General features: G+C 41.0%; 1 protein-coding gene across 1 annotated transcript in view; it reads right to left on the bottom strand.

Moving 5' to 3' along the window:
* Positions 1-22,183, bottom strand: part of GFRA1 (GDNF family receptor alpha 1) — a 138,746-nt gene that overhangs the window by 42,998 nt on the left and 73,565 nt on the right. Inside the window, 1 exon segment of the mRNA XM_066554245.1 lies at positions 13,096-13,435. Within this exon segment, the coding sequence (XP_066410342.1) occupies positions 13,096-13,435 (340 nt within the window).

Here is a 22,183-nt window from a genome sequence, read left to right on the forward strand (position 1 = left end):
TGCATATGTTCTGGAAAGCTTACTTTAAATATTTTGTATACCATTAGCTGGAAAAGTAAGAATAATCCCATCAGCAAATTCAAAGAAAATCTGCTCAAACAACAAACAGCCTTTCTGAAAAGAAGAGAAAAAATCCCAAACCTGCTATTCTCTAATGCTTCGTATTAGTACCAGTAAAATAATTTGTAACAGTTAAAAATACAAAGGAAGCAAAGTTAATTTGCTCTCCTTATGATAGTGGCTCTTCAAATACTCAGTTGGATAATTCAAAACTTTTACATTTGCTTACAAATAAGCTTTTTTAATAGCACTATTGTATTGAATCTGCATATAATTTTTGAAGCAATTTAATTTTATATTAGCACAACCCGTTGCATAGGCAACATTGATTAGGTTTTCACTACTTTTTGTTCTCAAGGTTCTGTAAAAGTTCTTTGATGTCCTGAAGTTGTCTTTGATATTTATCAGTTCTCCCTCTTTAAGGCTGGTCAATTCAGCTTTAGCATTGGTGCAATATTTAAAAGTATGGTAAGAATTGTGAAGTTACAGAAAATTTTTACAATTTTTAGTTTGCATATTAATGAGTTACCAGAAAGCAACACTCTGAAACAGATTCCTCCTCAAGAAGCAATGGCAGGTGTTGATTTCAGTCCTTTTTTTTCTCTCTGACTGTATTGTTGGTACACAAGGGCTGAGCCTTGAGGAGAAAAACCTCTTTCCTGGTGATGTTCACACCAAGCCAGACACTGAACGCAGGTCTCCTGCTGCTGCCCATGCACAGGTTGTGATGCCCAAGTCAGTGCTTACAACCACTTGCCCTGTCAGGAATGCAGAGAGCGACATCATTCCCGTGCCACACCTTGGGGATGTCAGGTGAGCCCTGGACATGCTCACTGCCACCTCTCCTTGCACTGCTGCTTGTGTTTAGGCACCTACTTATAGCAGTAACATAAAGAGTAGGTAAATGCCAGAGCTGAGAGACCGAGGTGACCACACTAATTAGTCAGAGCTGCTCGAGTGTCTAGACACCATTTGGCAGTGCAGTCACGTAAGGGAAGTGCTGCATCAATATTCAAAACAGAAAAGAGGTATAAATCCCACACTGAAAAAAGCCAGACTAAGTCAATGAATGTGTGCCATAGTGATAAATGGCACCATTACAGAAAAAAACAACAAGTCAAAATACTTGTTCTTCTTTCGTGGGGGTCAACTGCAGTGTCCTACTCTGGCTACAAGCAGCTCCCCTGTGGCTGGAGTGCTGCTGCTTCTGCTGGGATGCAAGAGTTGGTTGCAAGGGCTGGTATGTGGCCAAACTAATGGCTTCATTGTTGGAGGAGCATTTCATTTTCTCTTTCTTTCATAAACAGTGAGAAAATGAGGCAAAGGCCACATAAGCAACTCTATCAACCAGGGGGATGAAAAAAGCCTCAGAAGAACTCCATAACAAGAGATGACTCTCTCTGCACGTAGTAAAGTAGCTTTGACCCATCTTTTTTTCATTAAAGAACACTAGAGCTGTGTAATATTAATAAATCTTACACCTCCTTAGCTATCTAAACACACTGTTGAGCACCTGTGAGCAACTATAAATTTTGACATTTTTATTTAAGAGGTCACTTTCCCATGTATTTATTAAACAGCAACCCCACTAAATTTTTCCAACAAAAAGGCTGGTTTGTGTTTGGCTGCTACCCTCCTTCTCAAACAATGACAGTGTCCAAGTCCTGAGTCATTGATGTTCTTGTTCTGCCCAGAGATGAGCCCCATGGAGCCAGCTCTGCCCACAGGCTGATGTCCCATCCTGTACCCAGAGAGATGTCCCATTCCCTAGCTGAGCTGGTGGGATGAGCCCAACCTAAAAGGTTCTTTCCTGCCTGTCCCTGGAGTCCCCAGGAAGTCCCCATCTCATGCTGCATCCTGACATCCAGCTCAGCTTTGTACCTTTAGGGAGTGGGAAGGGTAAAAAAGTAAATTTCTCCTGGCAAACCATTTGCCTCCCAAGACCTGAATTTGAAGGCAGTTTCACGTTAGCTGATCCAAATCTTTTCCAACACTGGCAGAAACCATTACAGGATTTTAGATCCCAAATACCAGCTACTAACTGAGAGAAGCTGGCTTTTATCTGGTTTTGGTGCTGTTTTGTTATCTTAAATGTCTGGAAGCCTAAACCCAAGCAAATATTTGATTCTGGGTTTAACTTGCCTCTCAAAACTGTGATGTTCATCTGGAAGCAAAATATGGACAATGCCCAATTACACAGAGGCAGCCTGTTTGGACTGCGGGATAGCTAGACACAGGAACAAACACCAGGGACCACACAAGATCCACTGAGATGCCTTCCAGCAGCAGCAGTGCTTGCTCAGAGCACCAGGCACAGGCACAAAGCCACCAGGGCTGGTCCCTCCAGAGGGGCACCCAACTCCACCCAGCTCTCTGCCTCTACCATGTCCCCATCACATCTGCCAGCATTTATGTCACCGCTCAGGGCTTTTTGCTTACCAGGGGCCTCCTGGACATTTAACACCCCAGAAAATGGAGATCTAACTCCTTGAAATTCAGTCATGCAAAATGAAAAGCATTTCCACCTATGCATATCTGTATTTTAAAATTAAAAGTAAAAACATTGTATTCTTTCCATTCTTCTATTAGGAAATTAATACCCTACAACCATGTTCTTTTGCTGTACTTTGTGGAAAGCAAACTAAAATAAGTTCTATACCATTTTCTGTTAATATTGTCCTTTCCCTTTGCTCATATCATCTGCTGGTGACCAGTTAGATCTTTTTACACAGTATCTGTTACAGAAAATCAAAAGAACTTAACAAAACACTAATGCCATAGTTTATCAATGTTAATTAAATCCTCTAAGCGACTCAAGATCATGCATGAGAGTAATTTTAATTTAATATATTAGGTCTCCTTTGGGTTTAAGGGAAACTACTAAGCTCAAATGTGATTCTAAACAAGCATGATTTATTTGAAATTGGGTTATATAAATATTTATTTACTACTGACCTTTTGTGCAATAAAACCAATTTTGAAAAATATGGTGAAAATCCTGAGCACAAGGTAATGCAATAAAGAATTAGAACAGTGATTCTCAGATGCTGTGACACAAAACAGAATTTTCTCTTTCTGTTTGCAAAAAAAAAAAAAAAAAAAAAAAAAAAAAAAATTACCTCACATCATTTTTAGAGGCCTGTTGGAGAGAACATCTGGAAAACATTCCACAGGAAATCAAACCTATATTAAATATGCTTTGCAGGGCTCTGTTTCCTTGCATCGACCTTAAGCATTCATAATGTGTTTCTGTCTTCCCAGCTGCAAAGAAAACACTTCTGTCAGAGCCCTCTACAAAATGACAGGCTGAATTGTCAGCCAGTGATTTTATCAGGGGATGCTGGTAAGATTTCTATTAAGTCTACCTGTCTCTGTACCAAAGCTCTCCAATAATATGAACAAATCCACCAGCTGCTTTCCAGCTATCATGATTTTGTATGTTGTTTGTTTAATTTCCTTTATGCTGTTTAATTTGAAGCTTCAAAATAAAAATGATTGGCATTTTTAAAGATGCCCAAGCCTCAGTGTCTCCTGACAGGATGTTACTCAGGAAAGAACTGCTTTATGGGGAGAGCTGTTCTCACTTCATTAGCTGGGCAAGCAGAATAGTCTGAATTACAGGCTGGTAACCTAAGAAAATCAGTGTCACTCTCAAAAAGCAAGCCAAGGAAAAGTAGTGCCAATGCAAGTCCTTGAGCGTGCCACTGGATGCCTCAGTGTTTATGAATAACTATATTGTGAGTGCACACTGAAAGGATGTGCTTCCAAGTACCTGAGAAAGACATCCATGGCAATAATGTTCCCTGCAACCACTTGAATAAACCATAATAGACTATTACTAGCTCAAGCATGAAACTGATGGGAGTTTGGAGATGGAAAATAATCTAAAGAGTACAATACAAGTTCTCTCTTCACCAGAAAAGTTTCTGTTGGTAGATGTACTGGAACATCAGGTTTCCTGGGGTTATGCAGGGATGCTCTTTGCATCAGAAAATCTCTCAGGGGTATGTGTGGTGGCATTCCTGAAGGAAACAACTCCGTGCCCCCTTGTCAGAGGGGTGGCTCAAGGAAAGAAAGAGTGTCCAGTGTGTCCTTGCACTCAGCTGAGCAGGGTCTGTGGGCAGCCAGCATAGCTGAAACCCGTCCTGGAGCTACTCTAAATACTGCTCTGACCTTGGACTAAGACAACAAATATAAAATCAGAAATACAGAAGATAAAAGCAGAGTAGAGTCTTTTTTTATGTGGATCCATTTTTTCATGCACAAAACAGCCCCACCAAACATCAAGTCAAGAAGTTCTGGCAGCAGCAAGCCAAGAGAGTGTTGGTCTTATTCAACATGTTTTACTTGCTTTTAGAAGTAATATGGGTATACAATGATAGTACAGAAAGCACTGATTTGTAGTGTAAAACTGCAAAACAAATAATTTTTACCAGTTAAGGATGATGTACTGTATTAAGAGCACTTTTTTTTTACTCCACTCTCAAAAAATGTGAACGCACAAGGCAGATTAAAAAAAAGTGAGGCCAGGAGTTGACAGCCCGTGATACACCCAGACATTTACAGAGGTTGTTCTGAAACAAACTATCCATTCTGAAAAATATTTTGCAATGCTGCCTGATGGCCAGTAACTGAGATGTACCTCCAGCCTTTCATAATGACTAATTGGCAAAGGGAGCAACATAACTGAGAGGACAACCACTGTGACTTACGCTTGAACTGGTACAAAAGAAAATGAATATTCAAATAATACAGCTTGAATTTCACAGAGTTCTTAGTAGTATGTGCTTTATAATAAAAAGGTTCCTTTAATGGTTTATAGATTGTGCTTGAAGAAAATGAATGTCAGTACAAACATTATCTTTTGATGTAAGGTCATCTCTCAATAACCTCAGACAAGGGTCGCGGTCAGCTCACACAGAAAATCTATCATCAACAGTAAACACACATCAGAAAACGCCTTCTGTGTCACTTGTTTTAAAGCCAGCAGATCATTAAAGCATAGGAAACAACCACAGGAAACAACCAGCACCTCTGCTGAGAAGTCTTTGCAGACACTGCCACATTTACATCTCGCTTCCACTTAGAGGACTTACTCCAGTAACACTGTAGTGATTATTAACATAATTAAAGCAATGTAATTTCTATTCAGTAAACATGAGAATGCTAAAATTTGAAGATATGCATGTGGCTGTCACTTGCTCTGTTGAGAAACAAAGTTTTATTTTTAGCTCCAGTGCTTCCATTTTCTTGCAGCTATTTTAACAGATGAACTGCCACCAGAAATATTCTCTCACTGGGCCCTGATGTAGAATGATATAAATAACCTTTACAAAGTCCAGCATAACAGAATGGTAAAATCAGTTGACATTCTCCTAATTAGCACTGCCTGAAGATTTACCTACACAGATTAGGAAGAGCCAAAATCACCCCTGGAATAAATCCACTGAAGTCACTGATGTCAGAGGAAGTACACTGGGAATGGACTTGATAGAATAGATCTGTTATTTACATTAAACACAGAGCAGCTTCTTGCCTGTAGCATATACATGGCTTGAGGTAAATGAAAAAAGATTTGATTTATTAAAGAAAATGCTATTCTGTGATATATACACCCTTTCTTTGCCCCAGAAACAGCAAGTTAGCCAAATGTGACTGGGCGTACATGACAGATCTTCTCTACACTTTTCTACATCTAATAGATCAGAGGGTAGAAACTACTCATCAAACCAGTGGATGCTAAACTCCTTTCTACAGAAATCTCTCAATTAACAATTCAAAAAGTCAGCAGTAGCAGTACTCCTAGTTGGAACCCCATCCAGCAAAGCAATTAAGTGCTTGCATAACTGTAAGGACAGGAGTAGCTTCAAATTTAGATCTCTATTAAAGTTTAATGCCAAATTTAACTGTCTTGGATTTCAATATTTTTGACTAAACACGTGTGAAACTGCTTAATTAGCACATGTAGTTTAATCTCTCCCCCCTGCCCTGATAAATCAACAAAACAAAATGGGTCACTTTAGCCCTGCTGTAACCCCTACCCTGGCTCATGTTCCTAATGTGTAGTATTCCTGTTTCTTAAATTATACAGGAAGCTTTTCTTTTCCACTTAAATTAATAAAATAAGTGTTTTGACACAAAATGAACACCCAGGGAAGTGTTCCTTATCACTCTCTAGAACTACCTGAGGAGGCTGTAGCAAGGTCTTCTTCCAAGTAACAAATGACAGGGTGAGAGGAAATGACCTCAAGTTGTGCCAGAGGAGGTCTAGATGAGATATTAGGAAAATATTTTTCATGGAATGAGTTTTCATGCATTGGAACAGCTGCCCAGGGAAGTGGTGGAGTCACCACCCTTTCCAGTAGTCAACAGGCCTGTAGATGTGGCACTTGTGGACATGGTTTAGTGGTGGGCTTGGCAGTGTTGGGTTTATGGCCGGACTTGATGTTCTTAATGCTTTTCTCCAACTTAAGCAACTCTCTGAAGGATCACATTTAGATACAAGTACCCCAAGTTTTTGGAGCTGAAATGGTCACAAGTACCTCAATACTTGTGACAATTTCAGCTCCAAAAACTTGGGGCACTTGTACTCAGTACACAGCACCACTCAAGCTCACTGAGTCATTTTCCTTGAAAGAGACTGACATGGAAGCAGGGTATCTAAATACAGCCTATAAAACCTGAATCCTTGGCATCCAAGTTTCTTTTGTGATTGTTGTATGCCCAGACACACACTCTTTATTCCCACTTCCACTTCTCCAGCCCTGCAGAGAGGTAATATGGAATATTCAGTGCCACAGGTTATTTTTAACCTGATCAGCAGAGGATCTACCTGACTGCAGGGATGCTGCCTGGAGAGTTTGAGCTTGCCTGACAAGGGACCTCAGCATGAAATCCTGCCTAGTTACTGCTTCTTGGAGCATGAACTCTCCTCACTGCTACAGCACAAAGGCAAGGGAAAGTTGGGTGCACGACTAAAGTTGAGCCATTTTTCTAATTACTGTATCCTTGTGTCTCTCCTGCTTTTGGAGAAATGTCAATCACCCAGCAAGCTTTTAATCTTCAAGCCCCTCCTAAGCTGACCAAAGAGAGAATAAATGAGGGCCAGCCAAGCAGATCTGGGCACTGCAGAATGAGATCCATGCACCCTTCAACAGGGACAAAGCAGTCTTGTTTTGCAGGATGTTTGGATTTTTCTGATTCCAAAGGGATTTATGGATACCTTATAAGGAGGAACTGCTTGATTCATTTTGAGTTTTATTCAGATGGAAGAAATTTAAAGTTACCTTTGTTTCTGAGGGGGAAGGGAGAGCAATATTATGTCTATTTGCTCTGCTAACAGAAGACATCAAAGTAATGAATCATGTAAAGAAAGGGAAGAAAATAATACAATATTGCAGTATTTTCTATCTTTACTTTGCCTTTCTTGAAAGGTTTTTGCTTATTTTGCAGAGACTGCATTAATATTTTTTCCAGGCTAGCAGTTCCACACACACATATTCCACTACACCATCCAGTTTCCCCTGCAGAATACTCCAGCTTCTTTCCCACCTCCCCTCAGACTCCATTTTTTGAATTTTCTGAACTGTCACCATGCCTCACTATTAGTTCATTAAAATTAATGAACACCTGCTTTGTCTCTTTTTTTTTTCCACTTAAATAAATAAACCTCTAGCAATATAGACATATATGCATACATTTACATGCCTGTATATACATGTATGTATAAAAATCACACTTCAAATTCAGGCTATGTGAGGTGAGCTTGTGGGCATGGGCCAAAAAGCAGACTTACAATTTTTTCTGCCCCACTTGGTATTCTAGAGACACAGGAACTCTTCTGAGTGCAGGTGCAGGGAGCTCAGGCTCACCCTACCACACTGCAAGCATCCTACACCTACTGCAGGGTGAATCAGGTTTTGCACCCACTCCCTGACTCAGCCTCCAAACACACAATGCAGGCACACCCTGCACTTCTCTAGAAATCAAGAGTGTCCTTTTCTTCATGTCCTTAACAGCATTACAGAAACTACACTGTGGCCCTGGGTTTTGCATAACCACAACAAACTGATCATCTCAAGGAGCTGCCAGAGTGCTCCAAGTGCCAAATTGATATAAATGCCCCAGAGGGACTCAGACCCAGCTCTGTTACCCCAAACTGTGCAATGCTACTGTGTCCTTCATAAAAACACCCACCAAGTGCCCTTTTAACATGCAAAACCAGAGTCAGGCTGAGAGTGAGCACTCAGGCTTTTATCTGACCAGCTGAATTGTCACCAAGATCAGCTCCAAGGCTCAGAAAGGGAGGCAGCACCTCTGTTTTCCCTCTCATTTGCTGAATTACAGATGATCACTGGACCGTGGCAGGATACTGAGGGAGGAGAAGCACAACATGCAGAGAAGCAGGTGAGGAGGCACCCTAAGTGGCTGTAATGGAATTCAAACGTGTCAGAGAGGCAGTGAAAGTCAGATAATTGCAGGAAGATCTGGGGAGAGGAGATGAAAGGAGTCTAAGCAAGGGGAAGAGGTAGGAGGGGGGAAAAGCAATGGAAAAAAAATGAGAAAAATGAAGGAGAAGTATAAGGAATAGAAAATGTGAAGAAAAGGGCAAATTTCTTTTTCACCTCTTCCATCTCCTCCTGCACATCTGTCCAGTGCACTGCTCCCTGTTAATCCTGGAACTGAGGGCTGCTCCCTCCTAGAAAAAGGCTGTGGGCTCCCCCATTCTGAAGCAGGACAAAAAGGGATAGCCTGCACATTTATAACATCTCACCTGTCTCTAGTGCTGAAGCACGAGGGTGCAGGGTTTGCAGTCAGCAGTGGCTTTTGCTGCAGGAGCAGTGCACAGGACTCACACAGAGCAGCCACTTTCACCAACAGGTCCCAGGGGTGAAGCACCTGCAGATTTTCACAAGCCTCACAGAAAAGGAGCACAGACACAGTGACTCCCTTTCCACAGTTAATTATCATTAAAAGTGTTCAACAGAATATCACGAAGGAAAATTATTTCCTTGTCAAGCTTCTGATGTTTTCAGGAAGTGCAGCAAGCAGCTGAGCTTCTGTTCTAACATTTCCTGTGGATGAATTCTTCTCTGCACCGACAATAATGTTTGCATATCCCCACAGAATGCTCTGATACCTGCAGAGGCAGACATCCTTCATGCAGAGCTGAGTGGGTGGCTGCAACAAAATTAAGATTGGATAGGACAGGTGACCAAAAACTGGTCAAGAGATAAGAACACACCAATGAAAGCACATTTATAAAGATTTGACTCTCTGAACACACAGAGCTGGAAACATTTTTCACTGTATTTTCAAGGAGATGACCCATGTACTGGAACTTGAATGGATATTTCATTGTTATCCTTCTCCTTATCCCACATGAAGAAGTTATTTAAATATGTTAAGCATATTTTTCTATTTTTTTCAGTGTCAAACATCTGCAGACAACAGTATGTATCTTTTGCAGAATTAAGGCAAAAAAATGAAGAAGACAACTGTCTTCTGAAATTAGTTAAGAACTACTTTATGGCTATTTGAGCTTCAAAAATGGACCTCAATGATCTGACCAGTCTTTCTGAGTGTAATTATTGTGAAGGAGAAGAAACATGCTCCTACCAGTTTATTAGCAAAAAGATGCTGCCTTTCTTTTCTGATCTTTGCAGCACATGAATGGATTGATAGCATTATTTCAATAAATAATGTGTCTGTATCATTATCATTCTGGTCAGTGTCTTCTGAACATATCCAGGAAAAAATCCCAAGTATGCAAATTCAAGACACAGGTTATTAAAAAGACCAAACTAATGACTCACACTTTCATTACTCAAGCAAAATAGTATTTGCAGTACTGTCAAATGTGATAGTGGCAAATATGAAGCATCCTGCCCTGCATTTACAGCAGGATGATAGTCCTAAAACATGCCAGTCAGCTCTCTGAAGAGTAATTGTTAGCTGAAGTGATCAGATCACAAAGTTCTTTAGAGGTTTGTACTATTCCAGGACATCACTGGTGAAAGTTTTTGATGGTACACTGACTTTTCTTGGAAGATTTGCTTATGCTCACAACAGAAAAGAACTCTAATGGCTTCTTCTTTGGTTTTTTTTTTTTTTTTGCTTTTCTTCTCACCGAGCATTACAGACATGCCTGAGAGACTACAATTGTTTCAAAGCTGGGTAAGGACTGGGATACAAGCAGAGGCAGCAGACAAATGACAATGGAAGTGAACCATTCAGCATTCTGATGAAGTTGAAAATTAGGACTGTTTACATAAGTCAGAACCTATTTGCATTTCCTGACATTTCAGGTCTCTTTATCCCTCAATTGAGAATTTCTTATATAAGAGATTAATGAATTGAATAAAAAAAATAATAAAAAAGCAAAGCGTCCTGTCACGTTAGTGGTGCCTTTAGTTTGGCCAGATTGTTTCCCTGCTCCTAACTCTGCTTCAAGAACAGATTTGGTGATATATACACCAGGATAAAGGTTTTTAAGAGTGTTCAAAACTGAATGTTTAAACACTTTACACAGGCCCAGCTGATTTTTTATACAGAGTACAGGCAGATTCAAATCTTGCATTTCTGAGTAAGCAGCATTCATAAACCATTTTATGAACATATTTTCAGAAAACCTTTAGAACTTGCACCCCTTGTTCATAATACCCCTAGGATTATGAAAAGGCTTTAATAGGTGTAATAGGCATGCAAATAACAGTTTCTAAATTACCTGGTTTCACAGTAGGCAGACCATATATTCAAATTATTCTGCCATTTAGATACTCTCTCAGATTTCAAAATGAAATAGAAGTTATCAGAGTCAGAACTACACACCTACTGACTACTGCTTTTAGTTATTCTAAACATACCTGGAATTACTTTAAGGACTGATATTTATCAGTGCCAGTAGTTACAACAGCAAGGACATCTCCCATTTCTTTCCTGCCCTGCCCAAGTCCCTGTTTTCCTGCAGGACAAGGGGAACAAATCTCACCAATTTCCTGTAAGTGCACAAGTCACAGAGACAAAATGTCTTTCACTGCCTGATAGGCTGGGACAGCTTTGGTGCCAATTCCTCCTCTCCATGACAGCAGAGAGGGAAGGTATTAAACCATCAGCAGTTTAGAGAGCCCAGGAGGCTGTAACACAATGTGAGGTGACTCTCAGACATGCACCAAGCTGGCTGAGGTACCTCCACAGGACCTAAGTGCTGCCCACACTGAGCCTGCCCCAGGCCCTGCAGGGATTTGCCCACCCATTCCCTTGTACCAGTGCTGCCCCTCACCTCACAGCCAGGTCTCACAGAGCCTTGGAAGAGCCAAAACTTTTTAATTTTGATGTTCTAAAGCAAAGGAAGCCACTGTTCTTTTGCAAATAAATCCATTTTTATATCAGTGCTGACTGCAACTTCAGGCAGAGATTTTACCAAGTTTTCCCCTGCAACATTGCAATGGAGAAAGAGCAATACCAGACTCATGAAGTTAAATTAAACAAAATGCCATAAAAAACTTAACTGCTGAGACAACATTAGATCAAAGCTGACCAAAGAAAAACACAGTCATGAGAGAAGTAATGGCATTAATTTAACAAGTTAATTCCAGAATACTACAACCCAAATAACAGGGAGAAGTCTCTCTATAAAATCCTCTCTCCAATTTCACTGGCACTGTAACACACTGACAGTTTGGCAGAAAACAGAGTAAAGATACTGTAACTCTACTAATTAACAGGACCTGTGTATAGGGAAGGCAATACATAGAAGCAAAAATACTAATGGAGCAACATGGAAACAGAAAATGGATTGTTCTGAGGCTTTCATAAACTGCAGCAGCATCAGCAGTCAAGGTGCTGAATGCAAATCAGACTGCTCTGATTTAAATCTGCTCCTGTTGTTGTGGCCAGCAGGAAATGTGTCTCCAGATTCCCCCAAAGCCATGGAGGACAGGGCACTGCTCACCTCCTCACCTCTGAACAACACTCAGGCACAACCGAAGTGCTACCGCAAAAAGCTTCAAACCAGCAGTGGAAATCTCATAAACAAACTTCAAACTAAATATTTTACCAAGCATAAGTAAGTACTTATTAAGATTTAGATCTTATCTTCAGTGTCCTTGACATTTTACAATAGTGTTTATCTCCCTTGTTTGCTAATTCACAGAATTGGATAATCTACAAGAAATTTACACATTAGAAACGAGCAGGATTCTCGGGCACGACTTCATAAATATGACATTAGCACAACAATACTCTAATATAAACATACACAATGCTAAGTAGGAGCAAAGCATTTCCTGAGAGCAGAGGAGGCCCCGTTTGCCACTGAGTGAGCTCTGTGTGAGAACCTGCAGGGACCCCAGGAGGGGAAAGGACCCAGCTTGTCCTGTGGAGCAGGGCTCTGCACTGCCAGAACTCTCAGGGAAAGAGGCTGGGAATTAAGTCAGTGAATCAATGACCCCCAGTTACATCAGCCCAGCATTCTGCTCAGGGGAGGGGAGATGAGACAAGTTCAAGGCTAAACAGCTCTATGAAGACAGTGGGATTCTGTCTACAATGTGGACTCCTTTTTTTCCAATTAATTAAAAACACATGAGTAGTCTCTGCATTGTGACTATTTATGATGTCCAACATGAAGCTTGTATTCCCAATTATTAGTACTCATATGGACAATGAAAATAAATCCCATTGTAATAAAAAATTCTATTTTTATCTGGTCACTAATGGGACATAAAAATCATACTGAGACATTATTTCATAGAGACACAATGTTTCCAACAAAAACCTGTAAAAATTAAACTGGGGGTTTAAAGACTCCTCCATAATGTGAGGGAGTAGCTGTGACCACTTTTGGAGAAGGCACACACTGTAAGCAAATGAGGGCTTTTGTTACTCTGTGAAGGATGTCAGAGGCATTTGCTTTTTTTCCCTGACTCATCCTTTTCCTTAGCGGGCACTCTGACCCTTAGCCCTGGCAAATCCATCAGCACCACAAAGTTCTCCCTGGTACCTCATTAATCACTCCCCTGCCGTGTGCTATCTTACCTGCAGATGTAATTCTTCTTGCAGGACTCTTGCAAATTCAGGCAGTTTGGCTTCTCCCTGTCCTCATAGGAGCACACAGGAACAATGGTCTGGCGCCTCCTCTCAGTGCAGGCCACGTCCCGGCAGGAGCAGAAGAGCATCCCGTAGCTGTGCTTTGGGGGCACCTTGTCAAAGAACAGCCGCAGGGCCTTGTGGCACTTCCGCTTGTTACAGATCTCGTTGGACGTGCTGCTGGTGCAGGGCGTTATGTAAGCAGATCTGAACCTCTTGCAGGTGTCATTTAGGTTACAAGCTTTGGCTGCATCCAAGCAATTGTTCCCCTTTGAAAGTACTGGCTCCACTAGAAAAAACAACACAGCAGCGGTGAGAAAGGCGTCGCATTTACACTTCGCGCTTTGCGGTTATTTCACTGTTAACGAGACCCTGAATACATTTATTTGTTCCATACAAAGCTTTCAGTGCCAGGAACTGGGACCAGTCCTTCTGTTTCTCGGGGTAATGGTTGAACAAGTGAACAAGAGCATGGGCATGCTGTGAGGGCAGTGAATACGCTGGTGAATAAATGACACTCTGGGCAGGGTGTACTTCATCTTCTTCGCAGCAGACATGCAGGGTGAGGATTGGGTACTCACTAAACAGCTCTCTTTCTCTAAAAGCATACATCTGGCATAAGAACACAGTGAGAACATGGGCTTCTAACTCTGGTTTTGTAAAGCTCTGACATTTCCCAGTTCTTTCCCTTGAACAAGTTAAATGACATGCTGTGACTACCCCAGGTGACAACTTTTAAAATTAATCTGTGTATAGTGCAGAAAGTAAAGCAGACATGCCCAGTACTACATTTTTTGAGGTCTGAGGACAGCCCAACCAGATAGGAAGGAAATCAGGTGCAGCCTCATGTCTGGGAGCTCTCTAAGGCCACCCACAAGTTCCATACTTAGGTAAAACACGGTTATAAGATCTATAAACTCGACCTGAACCCTGGAAAATTTATGAACTTTAGAAGGTTTGAAAAAGCTGACATAAAATTAAAAAGTGACTGTGAAAGAAAACATTTTAAAACAAGGATGTCCCTTTCTCACACACACATTACAAGAAATTATAGTAAAAATTAAACTCAGATATAAGTTAAGGCTATAATTACACATTTAATTTCTCAATACATTACCCAGATATTAAAACCCAATAGATGGTTTGCTTGAAAACTAAGGCAACTGGCATCAGATTGCAAAATTCAATTAAGAATAATTGTAATGCTGCTTTGGATGTTAGAAATGCCAACATCAGAGATCCAAGAAAATACATTAATTTCCCACTGCTACAGAATTTGCAAGCTGAACAAAACATTTTGCAAATATCTGAAATCTGCTGTAACCTCTTGGGGGGGCTGGCCGAAGATAAAACATTTTAAATGATCCAAAGCTCTAAATTGGTCTTACAGAAAGCTTTTTTCCCCGTAGATCTTTCACCTTTACCCAGAAACTCAGTCCAAGGTCCTTCTGCAACTCACTGCCACTCATCTTTTTCTCTTCTTCCTCAGCAGGAAAACACGGAGCAGCTTGGCTGAGATGCTGCACTGAGGTGCTGCATTTGTTGGAACACACTGTGCCCAAGATGGGCCTTGGCTGCTTGCACACACTTCCCATTATTCAAATAGATCACCTGCAACTGTCCCATGCATCTCACCTACCCAAAAATAACACAAAGCTAAGGAGCATTAGATTTGTGTTTCACTCTAGCAGCATGCTGTAACTGTGTTCAGTGTGTTTGTACATTTAACTTCTGTAATTTAACAATCACACTCCAAATCCTTCTCAATCTCAGCTGCTTGCACAACAAAATGACAACTTTTGCATCTTATCTTCATAAATTACAAAACTGTAAATATGCAACATTTGACTATAAATTAAGAGCCCAGCATTTCTTATAATAGCAGCCTACAACAGATTATGCAACACCAGATGCAGAAGAGAAGAGACACCCAAAACACAACCCTCCCATAAAATTGTAACGTTTTTATATAAAATGTTGTACTACATTAGCATACAACTATAATATTAACTATGAACTCTCAAAGTTTTTTTTATACAGTATATAGAATTATATGTTTAGTACAAATATAATTACTCTGTAATCTGCAGGGCATATAATTATACAATATATGAATAGTATATGCTAATTACTATGTGATTGCAGAGTAATTACATGGTTATTTGTGCCTGGGAGTCAACTGCTGAATTCCACTATTTAAAACAAAATTCTGTGGAACAGCTCCGAATGGGGTACTGCAATATGAACAGACTTCAGCTTACAGTATTCATATATGCTGCTACAGAATTCAAAAGCACTGTGAATACAAGCATGTCAAAAATCAGAAGGGACAGGTTAATCAATCTTTTTTAAAAGGCAGAACATAAGCCAAGTCACTGACAGCGCAAACAGGAGTGAGAGTTATCTTGGGTGAAAGTTGAATTAGGTGCAAAGTCTTCACAAACTATAGTTATGCATATTCATACCTGTCATTCAATTTATATCTGCCCAACACTCACATTCCTCTACACATCAGCTCCGAATACAGACTGGTTTGGGGGTTTTTGTTTTTTAAAACCAGACCTGGCTGTAAAGTGCCCCTTGCCTTTTCTGTTTTGATACATATGTCTCTAACTGTTGTTTCTGGCATACTTGAAACATTATACAAATTATTTTTATCTTTTAAAAGCAAGACTAAATGTAGAAGAGGTGCATCAACTGCATCTCAATTAAACCAGATTGTCTAAACCAACTCTTCTCATTAATACCAACTTCTCTTAAGCTTTTAAATCACACTTGAAGGCAAAACTGTCAGTCTACAACACATTTAATGCTTTATTTCTATTGCAAAAGTGTAGAATTGTTCCCAAGTCCTGGGGTAACTACAAACAGTTAACAATACTGGGAGTGTTCCTGAGGATTACTTATGCAGCAGTAATTTATAAGGTCAAAATTTCACCCAGCTTCTGTTCTGCAAAGCTTAAATTATTAAGACAGGCAGGAGTTTGGCTCTTACCAGGTACTGACTACTTTAAAAGCAAATGGATCTTATCCAGAGCTACTTTCCATGCCAGAATCCTTTGAGAAAGGTTTGTGTAAGAAGATTCTTTTCCAGTTCTCCCCTCTCTTGGGGCATTAGGATATGGATTGGGGGCAGTCAGGGCAGGGGCCTGCGACAAGTCAAGATTTCTCTTCACCGGCATTTCCCAACCCAGAGCTTCCCCTCTTCCAAACCCACTTTGCCTGGGCCCATTCTGGAAAACTCTGCCAAACCACAGAGCCCTCCACTCGTGCCAAATCAGCAGAGAACCCGTGGGCAGTCACTTCACACGGGGATAAGTGGTGCCTGCTGGCTGTGAGCGAGGCGCTGGGTCCTGTCTGCAGCACGGGGCCCAGGAGAGCTGAGCTGAGCTGGGCTGGAAGCACCAGGGATGCCGCCCCAGCCAGCAGGAGCCTCCATCAGCAGCTGGGGATGCTGCCCTGAGGGGGGCAGGCAGAGGGACGGCAGAGCCCAGGCAGAGGCAGGAGCTGAGCCTTGGTGGGACAGCAGCAGCAGCGTTGGGATGCCCAAACGCCCCCGTGTCCCAGTAGGTGGCTGCTGCACAGCTCACACAAACTGGGGCAGGACCAGTGGGCACTGACACTGACTCACCTTCACCTGCACCCCCAGCGCTTCTACTGCACATGGAACACATGTGGCACCTTTTCTGATCAATTCTACTGGTGAAAAGCAGGCCTTGGACTACAGTGCAACCACTTTGGTGTTTGTCACCTCCTGCATCACTCCACCCTGGCCCAACACTGCTACAGCTGCAGCAGTCCTGGACTCCGTCTCCCACACACCACAGAAAGAAGAGAGCCAAAAGGCCCTGTCTTTTATCCAGAGGTGCTCTGAAAGTCTTATCAGGGCTTCCTCTACCCTGTTTGATCTTCCTCATGTTTCACCCTCTTTCACAGCCTCTCCACCTTCATCTTTTATTTTCTTTGTACCTCCACTTCTATTTCATTTCTACCTCCTGTGTAGGTTCTTTGCACCTCCACTTCTATTTCATTTCTACCTCAACTCCTGTTAACCCACCCCATGGTACTCAAAAAAGGATTCTCAAAGGGTAATTCTTATTTGGAGATTCTTATTTGTGCTCCCATCAGACAGAAGCAGCACAAGGAATATTAGTTGTTCTGTAAGACTCTTATTAAGCAGCAAAATGGACATTTAGTTTTCAATTTTCTTACAGCATATAAAAAACAATTTACTGAGGTTGTCATTAAAATTACCATTACTATTTGCAAGTAATTAGCATTAGTAGGTTTTCTAGTGGATATAGTGAAGGGAATGCTGTAAAGAGAGCAATAAATGCTAATGTGATGGAAGGCAAAATTACGAAGTGATAGAGGTGACCACATGGGTATGGGCCCACTCCAACACAGGTGCAGAATATGGCATACAGGAACCAAAACCTGACCAAAATTAAGAAGAGGGCCATGATCCCACTTAAACAAAAATACTGCCGTGGGGTCCACCAAAGTACTTTTGCTTTGTAAGAAGAGCAGATTAAAAAGTAAGGAAAGCATAGGAAATATTGTTATCTGGATTAAAATAAACTACCGTTTTCCTCAACAAATTATTCTAATGCCAAATGGAAGAAAAAAAAATAGTCATCCCCAAAAAAATCCTGAGAACGACAGTGTTATTCTGAAGTTCTACTTCTCTTCTGCTCAGCATTTACTACACAGCCAGCCTATTTCAAATCTTTTCCATAATCTTACTAAGCAGGTGACTTAGTTTTTAAATTAAAGCTAATATATTATCAGCTATGACCAGAGCTTTCAGAATACTACCAGTAGGTGACAAAGATGAGACTGATGCCTGTGAAAGGTACAACCAAAGCTACAGCAGCAGAAAGATCTAAACAAACCTGCCTAAAATGAGACTTCAGCTTCCTAAGACCAAAGCTGGAATATTTTACATTCCTGGTTAGTCATTATGTCTTTGACCACACAAATTGCCTAGGTCTCTAGAATTCTCTTCTGAATACCCCCATAAACTTACTGGAGGAGGTAAATAGTGTCTCCTGTCCAAGCCATTTAGAGATTGGGAACAATCTTAGCATGAACCAACAGGCATGATTTGGAAATGTTCATCTACCTAAGTGTTCATCATGTTATGTTTGGAAGTGTTCAGCTACTCTGTTATGCACAACTGCTGTGTCTGAAGTCTTTCCCAACACACCCTGGCCTTTGTTTCTGTGAGACTCCGCTGGTGAATCATCAGCTGGGATCTTGCAGACTTTGGTTCAATGCCTTCCGTGGCATGAGAGACTCAGAAACACTGTTCTCATTTCCCAGAAGGGCTCTCAAACCATCTCACTGCAGAGTGTTCTCAACAAGGAAACGGTACATATTGCAAAACAAAGAGGGAGCAGGATGCTTCAGCCCAAGAATGAGAGCTATCACTGGGAGGCAGACTGCTGGCTGCTGGCCTGCACCCAGGAAGGAGAGTTACTTCTCTTGCAAGAGCAATGACTGCAAACCTTCCCTGAAGAAGACTCTGCAAGCCTGCAGAGGCATGATCCCACTTGTACTCCCTACTTCTAATCCCTTCAAAAAATCCATAACCCTTTCTATAGCACACCTCCTTGCCTTCCTTCCAGACCAAGGTACTGCCAAACCCACAGGAAGAGTACCCTCCCAGGCTTTCTGAAATCCCAGAGACGAGCAGAGAGCAAAGACATCCCACTTCCTCAAGGACTGTTCTGATCCCTTCCTCAGAGGCTGAGGCACCAGGACCCCTTGTGCTGGGTGCCCATGACATTTCTGGCTGGCTGCTCCCAGGAGCACACACTGACTGCGGTGTGGGCAGATGCTCTGCCTGAGGCCCAGAGTCTGGCTCCTCTAGCCCAAAGCCTTCCAACAAAGCTCAATTTCTATATTTCCTTTCACTAGACCAGGTTGCTCAAACTTCATCCAACCTGGACTTGAATATTTCCAGGGATGGGCCATGTGCAATCTGTTCCAGTGCCTCACCCCCCTCACAATAAAGAGTTTCTTGTTCCTTTTTTAATTTGTTTGCTTGTTGTTAAAACTGTTTTCTCTGTGTACTTTATAAAGACTCTGGGCTTCTTCTAAGGATTTTAGGTATCACCTCAAAGCAGAGGCTTCTGACTTTCAGGTGGATACATTTATCTCTTGGTCTGCTCCTGGAAGTTTAATTCTACTAATGGGGCCACATTCTCTAAATACTGTATTTTTTATTGCCCAAGTTCACCACTTGATCTGGGCTCTAACACTCAACAGAGCTCTTGCCTATATTTTGACTTAGATCCTGCTTTAGTTAACCATTACCTGGTGCATTTCAGAGACACTGCAAATAAAGGTTGCAGTGAAATTGCAATTCCTAAGCTGCATATATATTGATTAAAAAGGGGGAAATTATATCTTACTATTTCCTTTAACACTTAAATTCTTTACTGGGGAGGAATGGGGAAAAGCTGAGCAGAACACTCCAAGGTGACTGAGCCCTGTGGGTGAGCTGAGGGACATCTGCTCAAATTACAAGTTATGTAAGAGGAAAGTCTTATAAATCTATAGTGATCTGGTTTAAATTTTAGTTCCACAAGGGCAGAGATGGAGAGGAAACCTTGCTCCCCAGTGTTAACAATACTGTGGCATACACTGCTGAAATTCTGTCTTCACTCACAAATACCCTGATCTATCACCTTTCATTTCTGCTACAAATCTAATGAAAGGTTATGCCAGGGTCCCTAATTTTCCACATGGCACTGAGGACAGCAGTTTTACATTATATTTATGCCAGCACAGTTATTTTGTTCACTGCAGCTATTCTGAATTTTCAATAATTTAAGTTATGAATTTGGCTCTTTAAAGCTACTGTTACTTCTGTCCAAAGTATCTCACTTAGGAGGCAGAAACACATTAATAAAGCCAGAGACTTGCTAAACAAAGAAACTACAGTTGTTGCAAACTGATCCGGCCGCTGTTTCTCACATTACTGCGCCAATGATTTCAGTTCTACCCTAAAGAGTTTTAGGGTGTAGAGATCATTTTAACCTATCTACACTACACAAACACTGGGGATGGATTATGCATGACTGGGGCCATGTACAGCATACAATTTTTTTGTGAGGGATTCAGCCATTCCACACACAATTCATGCTCTGTGCTGAGTGAGAGGCTGGGTTTGTGATGTGGAAGGCTATCACCACAGTTTCAGCTGAGTTCTTCTAATTAATTTCCCCTTAAAAATAGAGTGCAAACGTGTTACTGCATATGCTCTCGTCTTATACAGTTCAGTATTTTATTATTAGCTAAATACTAAGTCAACAGAATTAGGAAAGAACCAGAAGACACGGAAATAGAGAATAAACCTGTGAAAACATTCAAACCTACACGGTTGCCATGAGAAGTGATTTACTGCACGCAAGTTCTCAAGACACAGTGAGGGACTGTTTTGCCAAAGTCATGCCAATTTACAGGGCAACTTTCAGCATTTCTTTTTATTACTACAGAATTGAATTCACAACTTGCTTCCTCTTTTCCTCAGACTTGATTAATTGCCATGTTAACATAACTACTATTCTCCTGCTTATAATGGGCTCCCTCTAAAGTGCTGCCCCAGCAAAATAAGCCAGGAGAAAGCTTTGAGCTCTTTGCTCTAGCACTGCAATCCTTTCTAATCTCACTATTTTCCAAATTTATACTCCATTCCAATAAAGCTTGTGTGAATATTACAGCAAATCAGATAATACAAGGTTATGACCCTTGTAAGTGATCCTTCAAGGTTCTCTTTGCCTTTTTTTTCCAGTTGACGTGGTAAAACCCACATTTAGCTGTGCTTGTTGACACTTGAGAATTCACTTTGTTGGTCATATACACTGTTTCAGAGAGATCACATTACATAATGATGTATTTCTTGTGCTTCATTTCTTCTATACCTACAAGCCCATTAAGCTGTAAGCAAACCTCCCGTGGGGCTGTAAGACTGCAAGTATCAAGGGGGCAATGCTCCCATCCTGTTCAGAGGGAGCGTGGCTGGAACAGTGTATTATGTGGGGACACAGGGTTAAACATTAACTACTACCTAAATAATTTCAAATAAATAAAAGCAGCTTAAAATAAAAAAGTTAAATTTCCATTTATAGAAAAATACATTTAAATGAACACGGATCATGTATCCCAGCACTAGGAATCAGTTTTCTGGAGCAATGGTTTCTGTATCACATGACCACTGGAATAAAGTGATTAATTGGACTGTCTCAGTAAATGCAATCATTACACTTTTAATTAACCTTTTCAACCTCTCACACCTTTTCGTTTTGTTATGCATTAGATTTTTACAGTTTTCCAGTTATTATGCCTGACTACACTTAAAACAATGTGGAGCTCAGTTAGAAAGATAAGAAAAACAATTGAAACAGCTCTTACTGCTGGTAACAGGAAAATACCCCGATAGTGTCATCATCAGAGCAGTTATAAATCAGGTGGAGGACAGACATTCTGAACTCTGTGGCTACGTTCCCACCTAATTTTTGTTTTGGCAGCACACTGTTATTTAATGACTCTGGCTACCAGGAAACTAGCTTTTGAAAATTCTTTCTCAACCTAGTTATAATTACTCCATATAAATCATACAATGATCAATTATAATAATCTTAGCTTCATCCATTATTTAAACTTAGAGTTTGAATCTACACAGCAGGAGTGCAGGAAATTCCAAAGTCCCTTCTCTGCTCGCTCACAACTGCTTTACTCCTGAAGCCACGCCAGCTACAGCAAAGAAGGGGCCAGATATGCTCTTATCTATGACATCCAAACCTGAAATAACCACAGATTCCAGACAAGCAATGGTTTCTGGCTTGGTTTTTGGCTTGGCTTTTTCTAACCACACTATCTAACATTTGGTGAAACTAAATTCAACATGAGATTTTGCTTTCTTTACCTTGGTGGACCACAATCAGGGGATCTCTGCAAATACATACAGGGACAGCATGAAATATTCTTACTTTAAAACGGCCTAGGTCTTCCTCACATGGACACATAC

This window comes from Molothrus aeneus, chromosome 8 (assembly GCF_037042795.1).
Source record: "Molothrus aeneus isolate 106 chromosome 8, BPBGC_Maene_1.0, whole genome shotgun sequence".
Classification (NCBI taxonomy): Eukaryota; Metazoa; Chordata; class Aves; order Passeriformes; family Icteridae; genus Molothrus; species Molothrus aeneus.